This window comes from Peromyscus californicus, unplaced genomic scaffold (assembly GCF_007827085.1).
Source record: "Peromyscus californicus insignis strain IS unplaced genomic scaffold, ASM782708v3 Scaffold_4__1_contigs__length_199733344, whole genome shotgun sequence".
Lineage (NCBI taxonomy): Eukaryota > Metazoa > Chordata > Mammalia > Rodentia > Cricetidae > Peromyscus > Peromyscus californicus.
In genome coordinates, this window is record NW_026294562.1 from 170,802,688 (window position 1) to 170,828,330 (window position 25,643).

A 25,643-nucleotide genomic window follows, 5' to 3' on the forward strand; every position below is an offset into this window, starting at 1 on the left:
CAAAGGACACAGTCAATAAGACAAAATGACAGCCTACAGAATGGGAAAACATCTTGACCAACCCCCACATCTGACAGAGGGCTGATATCCAGAACATATAAAGAACTCAAGAAATTAGACATCAAAATACACAACAGTCCAATTAAAAATGGGCTATAGAGCTAAACAGAGAATTCTCAACAGAAGAAGCTCAAATGGCTGAAAGACATCCTTAGTCATCAGGGAAACGCAAATCAAAATGACTCTGAGACACCATCTTACACCTACCTCTCAGAAGGGCTAAGATAAAAACCACTGAAGACAAGTTATGTTGGAGTGGATGTGGAGCAAGGGGGACACTTCTCCACTGTTGGTGGGAGTGCAAATTTGTACAGCCACTTTGGAAATCAGTATGGTACTTTCTCAGAAAATTGGGAATTGATCTCCCTTAAGACTTAGCTATACCACTCTTGAGAATATACCCAAGGAATGCTCAATCATGCCACAAGGACACATGCTCACCTATGTTCATAGCAGCCTTATTTGGAATATCTGGAACCTGGAAACAACCTAGATGCCCCTCAACTGAAGAATGGATAAAGAAAATGTGGTACATATACACAATGGAATACTACTCAACAGAGAAAAACAATGACAGCATAAAATTTGCAGGCAAATGGATGGAACTAGAAAAAAATCATCCTGAGTGAGGTAACCCAGACTCAGAAAGACAAACATGGTAGGTACTCACTCATAAGTGAATAGTAGATGAAAAGCAAAGGATAAGCAGACTGCAACTCACAGCTCCAGGGAGGCTACCTAGTGAAGAGGACCCTATGAAGGACACAATATTGCCCAACGATGGAGAAATGGATGTGATCTACATGATCAAGCATCATTTGGGGTTGAGAGGGGTTAATGGAGGGCAAGGGTTGAGACAAAGAGAGCTTAGGGGAGCAGGAGGTCTTAGCTAGATCAGGAACAGAGTGGGAGAACAAGGAAAGAGATACCATGATAAATGAAGCCACCATGGGAATAGGAAGATGCAGAGTGCTAGAGAGGTCCCCAGAAATCCACATACATGATTCCAATAAGACTACTGGCAACAGTCAAGAGGGTGCCTGAGCTGACCTACACTGGTGATGGAATGGTCGAACACCCTAACTGTTGTGATTGGACCCTCATCCAGGTACAATGGAAGCAGATGCAGAGATCCACGGCCAAGCCTCAGGTGGAGCTCCAGGAGTCCAATCGACGAGGGAGAGGAGGGATCATATGAGCAAGAGATATTGAGACCATGATTGAAAAAGGAAAGAGACGACTAGCCAAACTAGTGGAAACACATGAACTGTGTCCAATAGCGTAGGAACCCCCATGAGATTGGATTAGACCCTATGTATAAGTGAGACAGTTTCTTAGCTTGAACTGTTTAGGAGGACCCCAGACAGTGGGACTGGGACCTGTCCTTAGTGCATGAGCTGGTTTTTTGGAACCTAGTGTCTCTGCTGAGACACTTAGCTCAGCCATGGTACAGGGAGGAGGGGATTGGACCTGCCCCAAATGTAGGTACCACGCTCTGCTGACTCCCCAGGGAAGACCTTGCCTTGGGATTGGTGGGAATGAGGGGTGGGTCGGGGGGAAGGCTGGGAGGTAGGAGAAGGAAGGACAGGGTTATCTGTGGTTGATATGTAAATGAATAGAACATATCTTAATAAAATGAAAAGAAAAAAATATAAAAAATTCATTTCTGCTGGCTCTTTTGAATTTTTGGTGTGACACAGAGTTGTCCTATTGAGTTACAGAATTTGGAAGGCATTCTTGCTGTCCTTTTGACCCTCTGTGACCAGATGAGTTTTGATCAGGCTGCTAAGAATGTTCAATGATGAATGAATGATGTTACACAAGGGATGTTGGGAAAAAATGGGATATCCAGGTAAAAGAATGAAGTTAAGCCTTCATTCATATACAAATCATCTCTACATGGATCAAAGATCAGAGCTGACAGTCATCAGACTTTTAAGAGACAGGATGAAAGCATCTTGAAACTCGATTTCTAATGGTATCTTTGTTATGATGCCAGATGCATCATGTGGGCCTTTTGACTGCTTATATGTCACTACAGAAGATGCATGTTTGGTACCTGAGGAGGACAGAGAGGGTGTTGAATTCTTTGGAACTTCAGTTACAGATGTAATAGGCTGCCATGTGGGTGCTGGGAATTGAACTCATATCCTTTGGAAGAGCTGCCAGGGCTCTTAACTATTGAGCTCTCTCTCCAGTCCCATAAACCATACATACACACACACACACACACACACACACATACTATTACACACCAAAAAAACCCCAGTTATTAGAAAAAAAGCATCTTGTGCAGGGATGTCATGCTTCAAATGTCAGCATGAGGATAAGAAACTCAGTATACGGGCCACCAAGATGGCTCAGCTGGCAAGAGTGCCTGCCGTACTCCCTCCCAGTACCTGGCCCTAACTGCCACACAGAAATAAATGCACAAACAAATGTGGGCCAGTGAATTGGCTTAGCAGATAAACGGCTGGTTCATCCACCTGAGTTCAATCCCCTGTCCCTGGATAACTGGCTCCCACAAATTGTCCCCTGACCTCCACTCTTGGGTTGGGACATGCACACAAAATGAATAAGTATGCAAATATAGTAAGAAACTCGTTACAGGTCCTTTCTATCTATGCATTTTATATATATGGAATGAAACCTTGGAAACAAACTACTTGAAATAGTATCTCTACATAGAAAAATGTATTGTTTCCTCCTGTCTTTATACTGTACTCAACACAGTAAGACTAGTGTCTATGCAGTATTCATATTAGGCATTGGAAATAATCTAAAGAAGATCCGAATGTGTTGAAAGAAGTGTAGACTAACATGAATATTTTACTGGTTTCTGAGAGTTGACTGTGTGACAGACTCAGACCCTAAACTCTTAATCACTTTGCATTTCCATTTGCTCTATTGACATCTATTGTTGTTAATATTGACCGGGTCTCACAACGTAATCTGGGCTGGCCTTGTACTTCTATGCCTCCTGCTTCATGCTCTCTCTCTTTTGAGACAGGGTCTCACTATGTAGCTCTGACTAACCTGAAACTGGCTACAAAGACCAGGGTGGTTGGGAACTCAAGAGATCCAACTGTCTCTGCCTCTGGTGTGCTGGGATCAAATGCATGCAGCACTGTGCTCACCTTGCTTGGTGTTGTATCATGAGATTAACATGCATCCATCACCAAGCTGGCTGTATTTGTTTCCTGAACAATATTTTTCTCCTTGGGACTTTGACCCATTCTGCACTCTGTTGATAAAGAAACTGGTCCTAATCCCAAACACTATGGATTAGGAGGGAAACAGTGGTCACTCACGTATTATGTCCAGCTGGATGGGGTCACTCCTCTTGGAACTGACTTGATTGGATACTTCACACTGATAGTCCCCAGAATCCTCAATCCTCACAGAGTCTATTTGGAGGGTGCTGTTGTTGTGGGACAGCTTCATCCTGTCTGTGAGCTCCACACTCTGGCCTTTGAAGAGCCAATTGACAGAGATCCCAGTGTTGTTTGACAAGCAGTTCAGGAAGACAGAGGTCATATCTTTGAATGTGTTGTTGGTGACTTGGATGAAGGGTAGAGTCAGTGGATCTGTGGATAAATAGTGGAGGGACCAGCTGAGAGTCCTTCACCCTCAGAGAAATCAGCCAGTTCACAGGGCCCGTACAATGAAGGGGCCCTCTGCAAGATTGCATATTTGGGTTCAACATATGGTCTGTAGGGAGAGAGCTGAATCTTACTCCTACCAAGATCACTCACAGTGACCCTGACTCAGGGTATTTGTGTAGATTCCACACTGGGAGCCTCTTCAGCCCAAAAACCCAGAAATCTCATGGTTGGGAGGAATGTATTTCCCAATGATTTTTGTGGGGATTCTTGTTCACACTTTCTGTGAACAGTCAGGTCCCTCTTTTATGAAATAACCTCCTGTTTATATTTAATTAAATAATTTGTCATGGGGTTAAGATGGCCCAGCTAATCTTAAAGGTGTTAAAGGCTAGACCTCAGGACTGGGAGAAATCCCTAACTGAAGGATTTCTGTTTGTAGAAAAAAAATGTATTTCCTGCCCCATGGATATGGATTAAATACTACAGAGAAGAAGTGAATAATCACAGTGCTGACCACAGCCTACAAGTCTAATCCTTAGTATTGATATTATTTGACACAGGGTCTCAGTTTATAGTTCTAGCTTGCTTGGAACTTGCTATGTAGACCAGGCTCTCCTCAAACTATTACTATCTACATGCCTCTCCCTCCTCAGTGCTAGCATTGAAGATGTGTGACACCACACTCAGCTATTTGGTTTTTGGTTTGTTGTTGTTGTTTTGGTTTTTCTAGACAGAGTTTCTCTGTGTAGCTTTGTGCCTTTCCTGGATCTTGCTCTGTAGACCAGGCTGGCCTTGAACTCAGAGAGATCCACCTGCCTCTGCCTCCTGAGTGCTGGGATTAAAGGCATGTGCCACCACTGCCTGACTCTTATTTGTTTTTTGAAGCTTGAGAAGAGTAAGCAAAAAGGCATCATCAATTGTCAGTTTCATGGTTCACCCTGACTCAGAACAGGGCTCCCAGGCACCTTCTCCACCCACTCTTCCCATCCCATGGAGTCAGAACTGAGACAGGGGCAGACCTGGGAGCAGAGGTGTAGTCCCCATCTGTGGGGAATATTCTCCTCCAATTTGGAGAATAAGAATGTGAGCACAGTTGAAAGTCCTGGGTGTTCCTTGTAGGTCGTGGAGGTCATAAAATGAAAATGGAGGGCACAGGACAGCTTGTGTTAGGTACAGAAAGAAATCTTGACCTTGAGGCTCTCCTAACCATGGAAAGTCCCTCACAGAAACTAAGGCTTTTCAAGAGTGGGAGAACCTCCTCCTCACATTGCAAAAGTGGTGGTATTGTGTTCCCCAAAATATTGTACACCCTAATAAACTTATCTGGGGTCAGAGACAGAGCAGTCACTAGATACAAAGGCTAGAAAATGGTGGCACTCACACCTTTAATCCTAGCACTCCAGAGGTAGAAATCCCTCTGGATCTCTGTGAGTTCGAGGCCACATTGGAACCAGCCAGGCATGGTGACACACACTTTTAATCCCAGAAAGCAAGCCTTTAATCCCAGGGAGTTGTGGTTGAAAGCAGAAAGGTATATAAGGCGTGAGGACCAGAAACTAGAAGCATTTGGTGGGTTAAGCTTTCAGGCTTCTAGCTGCACAGTTCAGCTGAGAGCCATTCGGATATGAGGACACAGAGGCGTCCAGGCTGAGGAAACAAGATCAGCTGAGAAGTTGGTCAGGTGAGGTTAGCTGTGGCTTGTTCTGTCTCTCTGATCTTCCAGTGTTCACCTCAGTAACTGGCCTCAGGTTTGATTTAATTAATAAGACCTTTTAAGATTTCTGCTACAGCAAGCTTCATCCCTATCAGCCAGAAACCAGAGAACCAGGAGGCCAATAGACATAGGGATGGAGCAGGAGGCTTGAGGGAAGACTGAGTTTTGCTAGTTCCCGAAGTCTTGGGCTGGAAATTAAATGCTTCTGCCACTTCCCAGAAAGCTAAAAGACTCCACTCCAAACCTGTAACTGATATTTCAGAGATCAACTTACTAAGGACTGTAATGTTCTTGACTGTGGTCCTATAGACTCCAGGAAAAATGTTATAGATGAGGCAGGAATAGGATCCGATATTATTAGTATTGATATTGAGGATAAAGAGCTCTTGGGAGGATGACTGGAACTCTCTATTGACAAACCAAGAGTACTGTTGAGGTGGGTTAGCATCTATGTGGCAGGAGATGTGAGGTTTGTCCTTGAATGGAAATGAATATTTGAGGGGGATATGATCTGGACTTCTGGACCATCTGGAGAAAATAGAATTAAATCACACATGATATCAGCACAGAAAAGGGATTCCTGGTCTGTAGAAGGACATAGTATCTCTTTGAGCTGTGCTTTAACCTTAGTTGAGCAGGTCCTACCCAGAGTTGGGGAGGAGATTAGTACAAGAGTACTCATTCAGCATGCACAAGCCCTGATCTTTCTCAAGCACAACACACACACACACACACACACACACACACACACACACACACACACACACACACACACACCTCCCCATGGACACTCATGTGTGCACTGAAACTGAGTGTGACTTGTCCCCTGTCTCCATTACCCTGAGACTCTCTAGGCAGAATTCCCTGCAACCCATTCAAGCTCATTGCTGGGCCTGTCCACATATGTTTTGGCTGGTACAGGATGTCCTGGCAGCCTAGGAATCTGTATGGTAGGTCTGTGTCATGAACCCAAGTGGACTGGGACCGAGCATGGTATAGCTCTAGCCCTCTGTATTTACGCAGTTGGGACCAGGATGAAACAGAAAATACTTACAGGTAATGTTCAGAGAGAATGGGTCACTTGGGGAGGCACTCACTGAGTTCCAGTTTCACATTCATAGGGTCCTGTGTCAGTCTCACAACACTGAGTAATGTGAGGTTCCTGTAGTCATAAGACAGCTTCAGCCTGTCCTCTTCTGAGAGGCTTTGATCATTTATCCTCCACAGGTAGGTTATATTCTGAGTCTCATGCTCACACATTAATGCTACTGATCCTCACCCTCCATGGGATTGGAATTGTTGGTTGTGATGCTGGGCTTGGGTAGCAGTGCTATGCTGACCACAGAGAGATGATTGCCTTGTGTGGTACTTTTGTATCTTACAAAGGCCTCTTACAGCCAGACATTGTCTCTTAACTCCCAGCTGACCCAGATCCCTAAAGAATCAGGCAGGAAGCAAATTAAAGGCAGAAGGAGTGGCTGAGTTTTCAGAGATAATGGGGCCTCCTGTGCTGTGTATGGAAGAAGCAAGGACTTTCTCGTGAGAGAACTGAGCTGCGGTGTTTGGTGATGGTCAGACTCAAGACTTGGAATCACAATTCTCATTTTATATCCTGGTCCTCACTGACCCATTGCTGCCTTGAGACACAACATAACAGAAACAGAAGGAACATTGCCAAACTCTTTTTACCAGACTACAGTCAACCTGATACGCAAACCACACAAAGATGCAACAAGAAAGAGAATTGCACACCAATCTCTCTCATGAACATTGATGCAAAAATTCTCAATAAAAAAACTGGAAAATTGAATTCAAGAAGGGAGTATATATATATATATCCACCACAATCAAGTAGGCATCACACAGATATGCAAGGATGGTTCAAAATACATAAATCTGTCAATGCAATCCACCATATAAACAAACTGAAAGAAAAAACCCACATGATCATCTCATTAGATGCTGAAAAAGCCTTTGACAAAATCCAACACCCTCTTCATGACAAAGGTCTTGGGGTAATCAGGAATACATGGAACATTCCTGAATGTAATACAGGCAATTTACAGCAGTCTGACAGCCAACATCAAATTAAATGGAGAGAAACACAAAGCGATTTCACTAAAATCAGGAAGAAGACAAGGCTGTCCACTCCCCCCATATTTATTCAATATAGTACTCGAAGTTCTAAGTAGAGCAATAAGACAAAAACTAAAATCAGGGGGATACAAGTTGGAAAGGAAGAAGTCAAACTTTCCCTATTTGCAGAAGATACGATAGTATGCATAAGTGACCCGGAATTTCTACCAGAAAACCCCTACAGCTGATAAACACCTTCCCACTTTGCTGGCGGAAGACTGATTGGGTGAGTTGAAGTGTGAGTATCTTAGCAAGTGTCCTTTTAACCTCCCTGTGTTTCTAGGTTAGTTCTCCCTCTTCTTTCCAATCTTCGAATTCAATCAACTTCATTGAGGCAATCATGTAAAGCTGTGGGAATGTTAGACAGGGCGATTGCAATTTTGTGTGTTGAATATCCAGCGTTTCCATCTTATTCTCAGGGTCTCAGTTGTGGCAGCCATGAATAAGTGGTCTCTTGTGGCTGTGACCTAAGTGACAGAATGCCCAGGCTATTGACTCTCATTGTACCATGTCCTCTGCAGAGACCATGGTTTCTGCAGTGGGGTAGGACAGCAAGGCAGACTCTGTAAGACCCCAAATCCCTCTGCTTGGTGACTGTAGGGAACTCAGCCTCAAACTTGTAGAAACACTGTTGGAACTGCACTGCCATCTAAGACATGCCTCCTTCTCTGCCTCCACAGAGATCATATCTGCATGTGTCCTGAGGGCTATCCCAGGCTCACCGTCACAAGTATATTCCTCCACTAATAACTTGCTTGTCTCAGCCCTTCATGGTCACATCCTGGAGGATGAAATCTAGTAAATTACCAGGTTTAGAAATTTTGCATCAGACACCCCCCTCATTTTTTCTCTCCCATTTTTATTTAGTAGCTATGTTAAAGTGGTTTCACTTTTGCATAACATGTTTCTCCCCACACTCCTTATGTATCAATGCTGTCCTCACCTCTTTACTCCTTGTTGTGACCATTTGGGGTTCAAACTTCACCAGTCTGCTCAAGAGTGATTATAATGCTAATGTTGACCAAGGTGGTATGGTATTTATTATGTGGCTGGCCCTGTATTTGTATCTGGTTTCATCTATATGATGAGTCGGTCACATAGAAATTATTTCCATTCAGAGAATGAAAAACTGGAGCTTAAAGTGATTTTCAAAAAGTACTTAAATCTGTATGGTTAATCAGAGATAGACCAGGCTACCTGGCTTCAAGGCTAACACTAGTGGTAGGAATAATTGCAGCAACATTTTTTTCTTTCTCTGTGTGTGGTATTTTGCCAAAAAGGTTACTTGATTATTATATTAAGTCTTTAAAAACTACTATGAGGCAGGTGAAGGATGTGATATAACCTAGCACCCTAGCATCAGAGGCTGAGGCAGGATGATTGTGAATTTGAGGCAAGTTTGGGTTATATAGAGAGACCCCTGTCCCCTAAAAGGTTCCCTCAAGCTAGTAGATGGAGAAAACTAAAGATGAGGATGAAGATAAACAAAACAGAGTCTAGAGTAACTGCAAAGAAAGCTGATGCACCAAATGTTGGTCCTTCAAAAATGATTAACAACATTAGCAACTTTTTCCCAAATGAATTTTTAAAAAATGAGATGGATATTAATACAATTTGAGATCTCACCATCCATTCTCAAGAATATGAAGATTTTCAAGAGCACTCAGTAGTTATATGCTAACTGTTGTGTGGCCTAGATGCAATGGACAAATTCCTACAAACAGATTCTTTAGAGATGGAAGGGTGAAAGAAACCAAATGGAATAGCTGTATAACCAATAAGATTGAATCAACAAAAACATTGACAAAATTTCACAGACTTTGATAAGAAAAAAACACTGAAACATGATAGAAGTCCAGCGTCATATAACAAAGGCCACACATGGAAACCCACAGCCAACATCATATGCAGTGGGGAGACTGACAGCTTTCTCTTTAAGATCAGGAAGAACACAGGATGCTGCTGTGACCACCTCTGTTCAAGAGACCTTTAGGAGTGCTACACAGAGCCATTACAGTAGACAATGAAATGAAGGTACCCAATTATGAAGTGCTAAATATATCTGTAGATGAGAGGAACTTGTTCATAGAAAATCCTGAACATTCTACAGAAGGATCTCAGAACTACATGAGCAAAACTAGTAAATTTGTTGGCTAATGAAATGATCAAGCCTAAGTGAGCTGTATTTCTATATACTACTATTGACCATGAACAATCTGATTTTTGTTTTTCCTGGCAGTAGTAGAGCTTGAACCTAGGGCCTCGTGCATGCCCAGCAAGCGTTCAGCCCCTGAGCAATAAATAGTCCCAGCCATAACAGTGAACAATTGGAAAGGAAATGAAGAAAGTATTTATTTGTGAAAGCACCAAAAAGAATAAAATACTTAGAATTAACTCCACCAAGGAGATAAAAGACTTGCACTCAGAAAACTACCAAATAAGAGATGATGAAAGAAGACAAGAAATGACAGCCATTGGGGTTGATGGCCTGGAAGACTTAATCTCATTATTACTGTTGTTCTGCAGTACTGGGATTGAAGCCAGGGCTTTGTGCATGGTAAGCAATGCACTACCACTGAGCTATACTCTAAGCTCTGCCTTCTAATTTTTATTTAGAAACAGGATATCACTAAATTAATCAGGCTGGCCTTGAATTGGTTGTAGTAGGCACTTTTAGAACTTGTACTCCTGCCTCAACTTCTTGAGTAGCTGGAACTTTTTTTAATAGATGACAATATCCCTGAATTTACTCTATCAGTTCTATGCATATCAGATCAAAACCCCAGTAGCAATTTGCACAGAAATAGCAAAGTCCATTCTAGCTGTCCTGAAACTCACTATATAGTTCAAGCTGGCCTCAAACTGCTTGTCTCTGTTCCAAAGAGCTGGGGTTAGAAGCAAGCACCACCATAAATGGCCTTAAAAGTATCTTGAAAAAAACAAGAATAAAATTGCAGGTCATCCCCCATGATTTCATAATTTTAGTAGAAAGCTGCAACAATCAAAATAGTCTAGTGCTGACATAAAGGCAGACATACAAATCAGTGAAATAGAATTGGAAAGCCCAGAACTGCTCATGCACACTGGCCATGATTAAATTAAAGATTAATTAATATGATCAATATGTATGTTTATGGGGCACAGTTTTGCATATATATTATCATGTGTGTCAGATATGCACAGAGATTTCCTATTCATTTCACATATCAACCACAGATTCCCCTTTCCTCATTCCCCCAGCCCACCATTGTTCCCACCCAATACACCCCTATTCCCAACTACTCCAAGGCAATGTCTCCCATGGGGAGTCAGCAGAGCCTAGTCCATTCAGTTGAGTGGCCTTGTACTTCTATGCCTCCTGCTTCATGTTCTCTCTTTTGAGTCTATATAGCTCTGGCTAACCTGAAACTGGCTACAAAGACCAGGGTGGTTGGGAACTCATAGAGATCCAACTGTCTCTGCCTCTGGTGTGCTGGGGTTAAAGGCATGCAGCACTGTGCTCAGCTTGCTTGGTGTTGTATCATGAGATTAACATGCATCCATCACCAAGCTGGCTGTATTTGTATCTTGAGCCATCTTTTTCTCCTTGTGACTTTGACCCATTCTGCACTCTGTTGATAAAGAAATTGCTAGCCCCCATCCCAAAAGCTATGGAGTAACAAGGGAGGAGAGGTCACTCACCTGTTATGTCCACCTGGATGGGGTCACTCCTCTTGGAACTGACTTGATTGGATACTTCACACTGATAGTCCCCGGAATGCAAACTCCTGGCAGAGACTATTTTGAGGGTGCTGTTGTTCGGGGACAGCCTCATCTCATTCGTGATCCTCAGACTGTGGCCTTTGAAGAGCCAATGGATTGAGATCCCAGTGTCGTTTGACAAGCACTTCAGGAACACAGAGGTCAGGTCTTTGACTGTGGTGTTGGTGAATTGGATGGAGGGTTTAATCACTGGTTCTGTGAATAAACAGTGGAGGTTACCAGTTGAGAGTCCTTCACCCTCAGAGATCTCAGCCAGCTCCCAGAGCACATACAATGAATGGGCCCTCTGCAAGATCACATGTTCAAGATATAGTCTGTAAAGAAAGAGCTGAATCTTACTCCTACCAAGACCGCCCACAGTGACCCTGACTCAGGGTATTTTTGTAGATTCCACACTGGGAGCCTCTTCAGCCCACATGTACAGAAATCTCATGGTTGGGAGAAATGTATTTCCCAATAATATTTGTGGGAATTCTTGCTCATATTTTCTGTGAGTGTGAACAGTCAGATCCTGCCTTTATGAAATAGCCTTTTAAATTTTATTTAAAATATTAGCCATAGGGTTAAGATGGCCTAGCTAAACTTAAAGGTGTTAAAGGCTAGACCTCAGGACTGGGAGAAATCCTTAACTGAAGAAATTTTGTTTGTAGAAAAATTGTAATTCTTGCCACATGGATATGGATTAAATACTACAGAGAAGAAGTGATTAATCACAGTGCTGACCACAGCTTACCACTCTAATGCTGAGTACTGATATTTTTGAGACAGGCTCTCACTGTACAGTCCTAGCTCATGTGGAACTTGCTATGTAGACCAGGCTGGTCTCAAACTCACACTATCTACCTGTCTCTCCCTACTCAGTACTGGCATCAAAGGTGTGTGCCACCACACTCAGCTGACATATGTTTTTGGAACCTTGAAAAGAGCAAGCAAAAGGGCATCATCAACTATCAGTGACATGGTTCACCCTGACTCAGAACAGGGCTCCCAGGCACCTTCTCCACCCACTCTTTCCATCCCATGGAGTCAGAGCTGAGCCAGCCCCCTCACCCATGAGACAAGAGCAGACCTGGGAGCAGAGGTCTAGTCCCCATCTATGGAGAATATTCAACTATGGGAGTTACTCTAAACCTCATAGAAGAGAAAGTAGGAAGTAAAAGAAGAGAAAGGCTTGAATACATTGGCATCAGAGATCACTTCCTAAATATAACAGCAGTAACAGAGACACTAAGAGCAACAATTAATAAATGGGGCCTCTTGAAACTGAGAAGCATTTGTAGGACAAAGGAAATGGTCAATAAGACAAAATGACAGCCTACAGAATGGGAAAGTTCTTCACCAACCCCACATCTGACAGAGGGCTGATATCCAGAATATTTAAGAATTCAAGAAATTAGACATCAAAATACTCAACAGTTCAATTAAAAACGGGCTATAGAACTAAACAGAGAATTCTCAACAGAATAATCTCAAATGGCTGAAAGACATTTAAGGAAATGCTCAACATCCTTAGTCATCAGAGAAATGCAAATCAAAATGACTCTGAGATACCATTTTACACCTATCAGAAGGGCTAAGGTGAAAAACACTGAAGACAGCTTATGCTGGAGAGGATGTGGAGCAAGGGGAACACTCCTCCACTGTTGGTGAGAGTGCAAATTTGTACAGTAACTTTGGAAATCAGTATGGCGATTTCTCAGATAATTGGGAATTGATCTCCCTTAAGACCCAGCTATACCACTCTTGAGAATATACCCAAGGAATACTCAATCATACCACAAGGACACATGCTCAGCTATGTTCATAGCAGCATTATTTGGAATAGCCAGAACCTATAAACAACCTAGATGCCCCTCAACTGAAGAATGGATAAATAAAATGTGGTACATATACACAATAGAGTACTACTCAGCAGAGAAAAACAATGACAGCATGAAATTTGCAGGCAAATGGATGGAACTAGAAAAAAATCATCCTGAGTGAGGAACCCTGACTCAGAAAGACAAACATGGTAGGTACTCACTCATAAGTGGATACTAGATGAAAAGCAAAGGATAAGCAGACTGCACCTCACAGCTCCAGGGAGGCTACCTAATAAAGAAGACCCTATGAAAGACACAGGATTGCCCAGCAATGGAGAAATAGATGAGATCTACATGATCATGCTGGGGTTGAGAGGGGGTGATGGAGGGCAAGAGTCGGGGCAAAGAGAGCTTAGGGGAGCAGGAGGTCCTAGCTAGATCAGGAACAGAGTGGGAGAACAAGGAAAGAGATACCATGATAAATGAAGCCACCATGGGAATAGGAAGATGCAGAGTGCTAGAGAGGTCCCCAGAAGCCCACATAGATGACTCCACTATAGATTACTGGCAATGGTTGAGAGCGAGCCTGAGCAGACCTATACTGGTGATGGGATGGTCGAACACCCTAACTGTCATGATAGAACCCTCATCCAGGGACAATGGAGTAAGATGCAGAGATCCACAGCTAAGCCCCAGGTGGAGCTCTGAGAGTCCAATCAATGAGAGAGAGGAGGGATCATATGAGCAAGAGATATTGAGACCATGATTGGAAAAAGCACAGGGACAACTAGTCAGACTAGAAGAAACACATGAACTGTGTCCAATAGCTGAGGAGCCACCAAGGAACTGGATTAGACCCTCTGGATAAGTGAGACAGTTGTTTAGCTTGAACTGCTTAGGAGGACCCCAGGCAGTGGGACCGGGACCTGTCCTTAGTGCTTGAGCTGGCTTTTTGGAACCTAGTGCCTATGCTGAGACACTTAGCTCAGCCATGGTACAGGGAGGAGGGGATTGGACCTGCCCCAAATGTAGGCACCAGGCTCTGTTTACTCCCCAGAGAAGACCTTTCCTAGGAGGAGGTGGAAATGAGGGGTGGGTTGTGAGTGGGAAGACTGGGGGGTAGGATGAGGGAGGAGTGGGAAATCTGTGGTTGATATGTAAACGAATAGAACATATCTTAATAAAAAAGAAAAGAAATATAAAAAATTCATTTCTGCTGGCTCTTTTGTATTTATTGGTGTGAAACAGAGTTGTCCTATGGAGTTACAGAATTTGGAAGGCATTCTTGCTGTCCATCTGACCCTCTGTGACCAGATGAGTTTTGATCAGGCTGCTAAGATTGTTCAATGATGAATGAATAATCAGTTAAACAAGGGATGTCGGGGAAAATGGGATATCCAGGTAAAAGAATGAAGTTAAGCCTTCACTAACAACATATACCAATCAGCTCTACATGGATCAAAGATCAGAGCTGAAAGTTATCAGACTTTTAGGAGACAGGATGAAAGCATCTTGAAACTGGATTTCAAATGGTATTTTTGTTATGATGCCAGATGCATCATATGGGCCTTTTGGCTGCTTATATGTCTCTACAGAAGATGCATGTTTGGTACCTGAGGAGGACAGAAGAGAGTGTTGAATTCCTTGGAACATCAATTATAGATAGTAATAAGTTTCCATGTAGGTGCTGAGAATTGAAACCCTTTTCTTTATAAGAGCTGCCAGGGCTCTTAACTATTGAGCTATCTCTCCAGTCCCATAAACCATATATATACACACACATACTACTAAACACCAAAAAAACCCAGTTATTAGAAAAAAGCATTTTGTGCAGGGATGTCATGCTTCAAATGTCAGCATGATGATAAACTCAGAATACGGGCCACCAAGATGGATCAGTTGGGAAGAGTGTCTGCCGTACTCCCACACGGTACCCACCCCTGATTGCCACACAGAAATAAATGAACAAACAAATGTGGGCCAGTGAAATTGCCTAGCAGATAAAGGGCTAGTTCACGCACCTGAGTTCAATCCCATGTCCTTGGAGAACTGGCTACCACAAATTGTCCCCTGACCTCCACTCATGGGTGTGGGACATGCACACAAAATGAATAGATATGCAAATGTAGTAAGAAACTCATTACAGGTCCTTTCTATCTATGCATTTTATATTTATGGAATGAATCCTTGGAAACAAACTACTTGAAATAGTATCTCTGCAGTGAAAAATGTATTGTTTCCTCCTATCTTTGTACTGTACTCAACACAGTAAGACCAGTGTCTATGCAGTGTTCATATTAGGCATTGGAAATAATCTAAAGAAGATCGGAATGTGGTGAAAGAAGTGTAGAGTAACATGAATATTTTACTAGATTCTGAGGGTTGATTGTGTGACTGATTCAGACCCTAAACTCTTAATCACTTTGCATTTCCATTTGCTATATTGACATCTATTGCTGTTAATATTGACCGGTCTCACAATGTAGTCAGAGCTCAGCCTTGTAATTCTATGCCTCCTGCTTCATGCTATCTCTCTTTTGAGATGGGGTCTCACTATGTAGCTCTGGCTAACCTGAAACTGGCTACAAAGACCAGGGTGGTTGGGAACTCATAGAGATGCAACTGTCTCTGCCCTGGTGTGCTGGGGTCAAGTGCATGCAGCACTGTGCTCAGCTTGCTTGGTGTTGTATCATGAGACAAACATGCATCTACCACCAAGCCTGTTGTATTTGTTTCCTGAACAATGTTTTTCTCCTTGTGACTTTGACCCATTCTGCACTCTTTTGATAAAGAAACTGCCCCCATACCCACCTTATGAAGTAAGGAGGGAGCAGAGGTCACTCACGTAAAATGTCCAGCTGGATGGGGTCGCTCCTCTTGGAACTGACTTGATTGGATACTTCACACTGATAATCCCCGGAATCCTCAATCCTCACAGAGTCTATTTGGAGGGTGCTGTTGTTCTGAGACAGCTTCATCCTCTCTGTGAGCACCACACTCTGGCCTTTGAAGAGCCAATGGATTGAGATCCCAGTGTCATTTGACAAGCACTTCAGGAACACAGAGGTCAGGACTTTCACTGTGTTTTTGGTGACTTGGATGGAGGGTGTAGTCACTAGATCTGTGGATAAATAGTGGAGGGGACTAGCTGAGAGTCCTTCACCCTCAGAGAAATCAGCCAGTTCACAGGGCCATAGAATGAAGGGGTCTTCTGTAAGATTGCGTGTTTGGGTTCAAGATAAGGTCTGTAGGGAGAGAGCTAAAATTTACTCCTATCAAGATCACTCAGAGTGACCCTGACCAGGGTATTTGTGTAGATTCCACACTGGGAGCCTCTTCAGCCCACATGTCCAGAAATATCATGATGGGGGGAATGTATTTCTCAATGATTCTTGTGGGGATTCTTGTTCACACTTTTTGTGAGTGTGAACAATTAGGTCCCTCTTTTATGAAATAGCCTACTGTTTATATTTAATTAGACAATTTGTCATGGTGTTAAGATGGCCCAGCTAATCTTAAATGTGTTAAAGGCTAGATCTCAGGACTGGGAGAAATCCCTAACTGAAGGATTTCTGTTTGTAGAAGAAAATGTATTTCCTGTCCCATGTATATGGATTAAATACTACAGAGAAGAACTGAATAATCACATTTCTGAGCACAGCCTACAAGTCTAATCCTCAGTATTGATATTGTTTGAGACAGAGTCTCACTGTACAGTTCTAGCTTGCTTGGAACTTGCTGTGTAGACCAGGCTCTCCTCAAACTCATACTATCTACATGCCTCTCCCTCCTCAGTGCTAGCATTGAAGATGTGTGACACCACACTCAGCTATTTGTTTTTTGGTTTGTTGTTGTTGTTTTGGTTTTTGAGACAGGGTTTCTCTGTGTAGCTTTGTGCCTTTCCTGGATCTTGCTCTGTAGACCAGGCTGGCCTTGAACTCACAGAGATCTGCCTGCCTCTGCCTCCTGGGTGCTGGGATTAAAGTCGTGTGCCACCACTCCCTGGCTTTTATTTGTTTTTTGAAGCTTGAGAAGAATAAGCAAAAGAGCATCATCAACTGTCAGTTTCATGGTTCACCCTGCCTCAGAACAGGGCTCCCAGGCATCTTCTCCCACTCTTCCCATCCCATGGAGTCAGAACTGAGACAGGAGCAGACTTGGGAGCAGAGATCTAGACCCCATCTGTGGGGATTATTCTCCAGTTTGGAGAATAAGAATGGGAGCACAGTTGATCCATGGGTGTTTGTTGTAGGTCATGGAGGTCATAAAAAGAAAATGGAGGAGACAGGAAAGCTTGTGTTAGGCACAGAAAGAAATCTTGACCTTGAGGCTCTCCTAACCATGGAAAGTCCCTCACACAAGCTAAGGCTTTTCAAGACTGGGAGAACCTCCTCCTCACATTGCAAGCTCCATCCCTCTCAGCCAGAAATCAGAGAACCAGGAGGCCATTAAACATAGGGATGAAGCAGGAGGCTTGTGGGAAGACTGAGTTTTGCTTGTTCCCATAGTCCTGGGCTGGAAATTAAATGCTTCTGCCACTTCCCAGAAAGACAAAAGACTCCACTCCAAACCTGTAACTGATATTTCAGAGATCCACTTACTAAGAACTGTAATGTTCTTGACTGTGGTCCTATAGACTCCAGGAAAAATATTATAGATGAGACAGGAATAGGATCTGCTATTATTAGTATTAATATTGGGGATAAAGAGCTCTTGGGAGGAGGACTGGAGCTCTCCCTTGACAAACCAAGAGTACTGTTGAGGTGGGTTAGCATCTGTGTGGCAGGAGATGTGAGGTTTGTCCTTGAATGGAAATGAATATTTGAGGGGGATATGATCAGGACAATTGGATCATCTGGAACAAACAGAATAAAGTCACACATGATGTCAGCAGAGGGAATGGGAAATCCTGGTCTGTAGAAGGACATAGTATCTCTTTGAGCTGTGCTTTAACCTTAGTTGAGCAGGTCCTACCCAGAGTTGGGGAGGAGATAAGTACAAGAGTACTCATTCAGCATGCACAAGCCCTGATCTTTCTCATGCACAACATACACACACACACACACACACACACACACACACACACACACACACACACACACATCCCCATGGACACTCATGTGTGCACTGAGACTGAGTCTGACTTGTCCCCTGTCTCCATCACCCTGAGACTCTCTAGGCAGAATTCCCTGCAACCCATTCAAGCTCAATGCTGGGCCTGTCCACATATGTTTTGGCTGGTACAGGATGCCCTGGCAGCCTAGGTATCTGTATGGTAGGTCTGTGTCGTGAACCCAAGGGGACTGGGACCGAGCATGGTATAGCTCTAGCCCTCTGTATTTAGGCAGTTGGGACCAGGATGAAACAGAAAATATTTACAGGTAGTGTTCAGAGAGAATGGGTCACTTGGGGAGGCACTCACTGAGTTCCAGTTTCACATTCATAGGGTCCTGTGTCAGTCTCACAACACTGAGTAAAGTGAGAGTCCTGTTGTCCTCAGACAGCTTCAGCCTGTCCTCTTCTGAGAGGCTTTGGTCATTTATCCTCCACAGGTAGGCTGTATTCTGAGTCTCATGCTCACACATTAATGCTGCTGAGTCCTCACCCTCCATGGGATTGGAATTGTTGGTTGTGATGTTGGACTTGGGTAGCAGTGCTATGCTGACCACAGAGAGATGATTGCCTTGTGTGGTTATTTTGTATCTTACAAAGGCCTCTTACAGCCAGACATTGTCTCTTAACTCCCAGCTGACCCAGATACCGAAAGAATCAGGCAGGAAGCAAATTAAAGGCAGAAGGAGTGGCTGAGTGCTCAGAGATAATGGGGCCTCCTGTGCTGTGTATGGAAGAAGCAAGGACTTTCTCATGAGAGAACTGAGCTGCAGTGTTTGGTGATGGTCAGACTCAAGACTTGGAATCACAGATCTCATTTTATTTCCTGGTCCTCACTGACCCATTGCTGCCTTGAGACACAAGGTTTGGGTCCCTCTAGCTACACTGACCTTGCCTGCTTTGTGTAGACCAGAGCCCTCCCAGCCTTTGCTGTCCTACAGATAGGTCATGATTAGTCTTCCCATTGAGATTCCCTGAGAAACCTGACAGCCTGTCAGAGATCTCACACAGCTCAGGATCTGCCTGACATTTAGTTCAGGCTGGGCCACATATGGGCCATTCTTGTTAGGTGTTTGATGTTGATTGACAGGAATCTGGGAGCCCTATAAGAATCCTGTGTCTATGAAATGATCTAGAAGAGTGAAGTCCACCTAGTAGGTCCCTATGATGGGGACCTGGAGATGTGGTTTTGGACAGATAGCTTGTGCCACTGATGGTCTATGTGACCCTGACTCAATGACTGTGTTGGCTATCTCACTTTTTCTATAATAGGACACATGGTAAAGGATCATTGCTATGCCTGCAAAGTAACCTTAAATGTGAACAGTGATCTGACCTTCCACCAAGCAGTGTCTACTAGTATTTCCTGCAGGAAATAATCCCTGGACTGCGGTGGGAGAGATGGCTCAGTGGTTAAGAGCACTGGCAGCTCTTCTAGAGCTCCTGAGTTCAAATCCCTTACACCCATCTATAATTAAAATGTGGTGACCCTTTCTCGTGTGCAGGCAGAACACTTTATAATAAATAAATAAATAAATAAATAAATAAATAAATAAATAAATAAATAAATAAAGGCTAATCCGACTGTGGGAAGAAAACACCAAGGAGCTGTTGGTAGAAACATGTAAATTTCACATTGGAAAGAGGTGCAGATTATAAGCAATCCATAGACAATTGTAGTCAATGGCAGTGTACATTTCAGAGTAATCAAGACAAATTTACAATTTCTCACCATAACAAATGGGAGATAAAAGTGTAGTGGGTGTTACAGAGTTGACTTAATCATTCTGTCTTGTATACAGACATCAAAGATTACACTCTATTTCTTCAGACTAAGTACAGTTGGGAGGCCATTTAAAGCACTATTAACAAGCAATAGATCATGGATCAAAACAGTGGGAATATCATTTTCAAGTGCCAAAAAATGTTACATATTGTACATCTGAACATGGGCCAAAATATATAAAGAACTCTCACAGTTCAACAATAGTAACAATAAAACCACAAGTAGCTCAATCCAAAGAGAAGGAAAAGACCTGACATTCCTTTTAAAGAAAGAGGAACATATGACCAATAAAGACATGCTGCTTAGTTTTTGTCTATTTGACAGACTAAATTCACATTGGAAGAGAAAACCTCATTTGAGGTATCACCTCCATCACAATGGCCAGCAAGTCATTTTCTTAATTACTGTTTGGTGGAGGAGGACCCGGGGCTATCCCCTTGCAGATAGCCCCTTTCTTATGGGCTCTATAAGAAAAGCAGCTGAGCAAGTTGTGGGAGCAAGCCAGGAGGTTTTCCCCATGGTTCTTGCCTGCACTCCCCTCAATGACACACCCTGATTAAGACATTTAAGCCAAATAAACCCCTAACTGCCAAGTTGGTTTGGGTTGTGGCATTTCATCACAGTAACTGGAAAATCTATCTAGGACAGCACATAAAGAATTGCTATGGAAGCCGGGGGTGGGGGTGGGGTGGCACATTCCTTTAATCCTAGCACTTGGGAGGTAGAGAAGGGAGATATCTGGGATTTGAGGCCAGCCTGATCTACAGAGGGAGATCCAGGACAGGCACTAAAACTTCACAGAGAAACCCTGTCTCAAAAAAAACAAAAATTAAAAAAAAAAGAAATGTTATGGAGTTATGCGTAGTGGCACATGAATTTAATCCCAGCACTCAGGAGGCAGAGGCAGGTGTATCTGTGAGTTCCATGCCAGACTGGCCTGCAGAGTGAGTTCCAAGACAACCAGGGATATACAGAAAAACTCTGTCTCAAAAAACCAAAAATGAAAAAAAAATAAAAGAAATGCTTATGGGCCAGGCAAGGTGGTGCACACCTTTGATCCCACTACTCTAGGAATTCCAGCCTGGCCAGCTGGGAGTATATAGTGAGACCCTGTCTCACAAACAAAAACCAAAAACATGCTTAACACCAGTAGTCATTGTAAAAATGCACATGATTGACGGACCTAAACTGTACATTCTTAAGGATAAGTTGTATATAATTATAAGCTAAAAAGTTAGTTATTAGGATACAAATTAAAGCTTGATCATCTTATAAATGATCAAATTCTCTATACAAATGTATGTTTAGAAACAGGCTAAATATGCTGAATATTAGCATAATCAATTCCTTACTTCACCTATGACATTTAAAAAATGTTAAAGCCTCCCACTTTAAACTATGCCATGCCTCTTACAGCCAGGAATTAGTCCAAATTATACTTTGAGATCATTTAGACTATATTTCCACTTACTAGGTCTAAAGATAATTTGCCTTGCTATCCAATTTTCAGTAAAAGATAGCTCACCAAACAGATTTCAGAATAAGCTTTTACTATTCCTTCATTAAAAGAAATTTACTTTACATTGACTGTTCTCAATAATCAATCACCTATGTCTCCTGACTAATTAAATACATAAATGGTTTTGGATGTAAAGTTTTTATAAGGGTATAAAAGTTTAGATATAGAGACCGTTTAGGAAAGTTAAAAAATAACTTATGATATATGAATTGCCAGTTATTGGGATAGATAAATATAATATATAAACATCTAGATATGGTATAAATGATATCCACGTCTCCATAAATAACCTAGAGATACTGAGGATGTATACCTATGTTAGATGTATGGATAAAGTTTTTCTTGAGATCTGAGATCTGAGATATATAGGCTTTAGAAATAGACTTATGTATGCATTAATACATTAGTCTACAGACGTCCCCCAGAAGAGACCTGGGGCTAATAAAAGGCCATAGCTCCTCCACTGTACAAGGTATAATAATTGTCCAAGGAATGATTGATCTGACTTTACTTGGAAAATTAAGATTATTGTAAACCTCCTACAAAACAATTCAGAATCTACAGGGCAGCACCTAAGGGAGCTGCCAGTTTGGATTCAAGTTTTATGGTCTTCTGGGTTCAGGAAATTAAATATTCCAGACCAACTAAACCCTTAAAATACAGGGAAAGAAAGTAATTGATTTGCTAGACATAAGCATAGACATTTCTTACATTTTAGGAAATGACTGACCAAATACTTAAGACAATTATTAATCCTTCATCTCATATAGGTCTAGGAGGTCAAGCTAACATTGTAACCAAAAGCTCAGAAATATTAAAATGGCCAGACAGATAAAATTATGGACGATTCTGCCCACAGGCATCCCCTTTATACCTAACACTCTGTGGGGAAGAGACATGCTGCAATTAATTTGTGTATCATTAATCTCTGCTATGGACTAATATCAGTTCAAATGCTATAAATGACTGTTTAACTTTAAAGAACTTGGGTAAACAAACAAAAGGCATAATTGAGTCCATTATTCTAGAAATTATAAATGATAGACATGGCCTAGGGTATCAAAATTAATCTGAGGCACCACTGTTGACTGCTGACCCCACTACATGGAAATCTGATGCTCCTAACTCAGTTAAACAATGGACTTTGAATGCTCAGAGAATTGTAGCTGCTACTTGTCTGGTGGAAGAGAAGCTTAAAAATAGGGCATATAAAGCCTCCCACCAGCCCTTGAGTCACCCCAATATTTGTTGGTTAGAAAAAGTCTGGCTTACAGCTGTTACAAGACCTTAAAAAATTAAATGAACATTTTTGGAACCAAGGGGAGCTTCACAATCTAGTTTGCCCTCTCCCACTGCCACCCCTAGAATTCAAAACATAATTGTCATAGACTTACAAGATTGCTTCTTCACCCTACATTCTCACCCTAAAGATTGTCAGCATTTCACTTTAAGCTTGCCTTCTAACCTGACACAATGGAAGTCAAAAGCTTACATGCAGAGCAGAAAATATGTGTTCTGTTTATCCAGAACACATTGATTGAGCTGAGTTCCTCATCATATATATAGATTAACTATCAAATCTATCTGTAAATTATAGTTTCCTCACTGTCCCCTAACCCAATTATATCTATATCTCTATCTATCTATCTATCTATCTATCTATCTATCTATCTATCTATCTATCTATATCTGTGAGTGTGTGTGACTGTGTTTGTATATATATATATATATATATATATATATAAATACATTTATAACACAGGTGACATTATATTTATAACAAACTATAAAACATATGAGTCTATAGACTGGGAGATAAGTCTATGCTAGGTACTTTCTAATGTCTGTCCAACAATTACAAATTCTCACCCTATGGAAATTCACCCATGAGGCCTATGTCCTTATGATTTTTGTGTATGAAATAAAGAAATAATGCACCATTTATTCCACTGCTTTAAAATTTTAAGAAGACCTAGAGCTCATAATTGGACAAAAGCCTTATTATACTTCAAGAGCTCTTAACAATTGGTGCTTAATTTTTCATATCTCCCACTACAGACATCCCTTATTATCCACAGGCCAAGCCACAAAGTTACACCTAAGCAGCCAGAACCTTCTCACTTGTATTTGTAAAGGTCCTGATGTTTTCATAATGTAAAAACTGGATATGCTTACATGTTTTCACAGGATACTGACACATCTTTTTGAATCCTGGATTGCCTTGTCATGCCATATACTAGGCCGCTGCAGGACAAAGATGCTCTAAAGCTGCCAGTCTGAAAGAGGCTTATATTTACCTCTAGATTCTTAAATATTGAGCTGTGACTTTATGAATAAATTGATACAATTCCAGATGTTTTTGATGAACTCTGTTCATCAATGATATCAAAACTTGTAGAAATATGATTAGAAATAATCCTGTCCTAAATGAATTTTTATTAATTTTGACCAAAGATAATCAGGACTTGAGATATATTATAAATGAAACATTTCAGATTTCGTTTTCTGACTAGCCTGCTGTTTTGCTGAGACTCCAAAGATTCATAATCTTGCTCTGACAAATCACCAGTGTTATCATATTACTAATATGTCTAAAGATTTTGTCTTTTTAAGGAATGCATCCTGACTGCAGTTTATGTCTTCCACTTACAAATTCTCTTTTTCTTCTCTAGGACGGTGGATCTTTCCCTCTCTCCCTGGCCTGATATCCTTCCCTCATCTGGTAAGACATGCACTTAATATTCCATAGGTACACTTAAGAGAAAAAGTTTCCTCCTTAAAACTCCTCAAATATATGTTTTAATACATATATTTGTTTCCAGCAGAAATTCTGATTATTTAAAGAGTCATCCTCTGGACCACAGACATGCTGTCTAGCTGCAGGTCTGCACCCCATCCTCCATCCTCCAGTCCACATGGATGTGTTGTCCAGCTTAGTCCTGCATCATGCCCTCTAGCACAGGAGACAGAAAATCCTGCTACCCAAGTCTTACCCTGCAGAGCCTGAAACAGCCTGCTCTTCCTGGGTTTCCACTGCATTCCAGCCTTCAAGACCCTCAGCTTCAGACCCATATCAGCAGGAAGTAACCATGAATGATTTCTATAGCCCCGTTGTGACTTACCCCTCTTTCAATGCTGAATTCCCCAGCCCAGGGGCTGGACTGCCCTTAAAAAACGCTCCTTTATTAATACTATAAACTCTGATCCTGAAATATATATACTATCAGATTTTCTCCTCAAGTATTTCTGACACTGTTCTGTATATAAGTCTGCTAAGTATATCCTGACACAGATTATTACAGTCCTCCCATAGCTAAATGGGTCAATATTGTCTTGATTACAAATTTTAATTATTAGGTCAGTTTTAACTGCAGCCTTGGTCCCACAGGTGCTCATGACAGGCAAGACAGGAGCTAGGCAAGAGAACAGAACTGTAGCTCTGTAGACAGGATTTTATCCCAGATGAATAAAGTTGACAGACAAAGAAAAGAGCTTGGTTTCCTCAGATATATTTCCAAAAAATAATTGTCAGTGTTTACAGGCTTCTCTTCTTGGCTCCTGGGAAAAATATTATTAAGGTGGGTCCTTAATAATATTTGAGAATAATTCCTCTATGTTTTGTACCACCATGGCTTAAAGTTATATTTCAACAACAACAAAAATTAGAATCTACAATCTCATGGAAAGTGAATAGTGCTCAACATATTCACCAATCCGTCAAGGAGGAAATAAAGAAAGAATTAAAGACTTCCTAGAATTCAATGAAAATGAATGTACAACATACCTAAACTTATGGGACACTATGAAAGCACTGTTAAGAGGAAAATTCAAAGCACTGAATGCCCACATATAGAAGTTGGAGAAATCTCACACTAGAGACTTAACAGCACACCTGAAAGCTCTGGAACAAAAAGTAGCAAACTCACCCAGGAGGAATAGATGCTAGCAAATAATCAAATTGAGAACTGAAGTCAATAAAATAGAAACATATAGAAAAATACAAAGAATCAATAAAACAAAGAGTTGGTTCTTTCAAAATATCAACAAGATAGACAAGCCCTTCCCCAAACTAACCAAACTGCAAAAAGAGACCGTCCAAATAAATAAAATTAGAATTGAAAAGGGATACATGAAAACAAAAAATGAG

General features: G+C 41.8%; 1 protein-coding gene across 1 annotated transcript in view; it reads right to left on the bottom strand.

Annotated features, from left to right (window-relative positions):
• Positions 1-1,964: 1,964 nt before the first annotated feature.
• LOC128124073 (carcinoembryonic antigen-related cell adhesion molecule 1-like) overlaps positions 1,965-25,643 on the bottom strand; it is a 64,153-nt gene continuing 40,474 nt past the window's right edge. Inside the window, 6 exon segments of the mRNA XM_052760305.1 lie at positions 1,965-2,119; positions 3,372-3,647; positions 5,654-5,845; positions 5,848-5,907; positions 15,925-16,200; positions 17,681-17,872. Coding sequence (XP_052616265.1) covers positions 1,965-2,119; positions 3,372-3,647; positions 5,654-5,845; positions 5,848-5,907; positions 15,925-16,200; positions 17,681-17,872 — 1,151 coding nt within the window.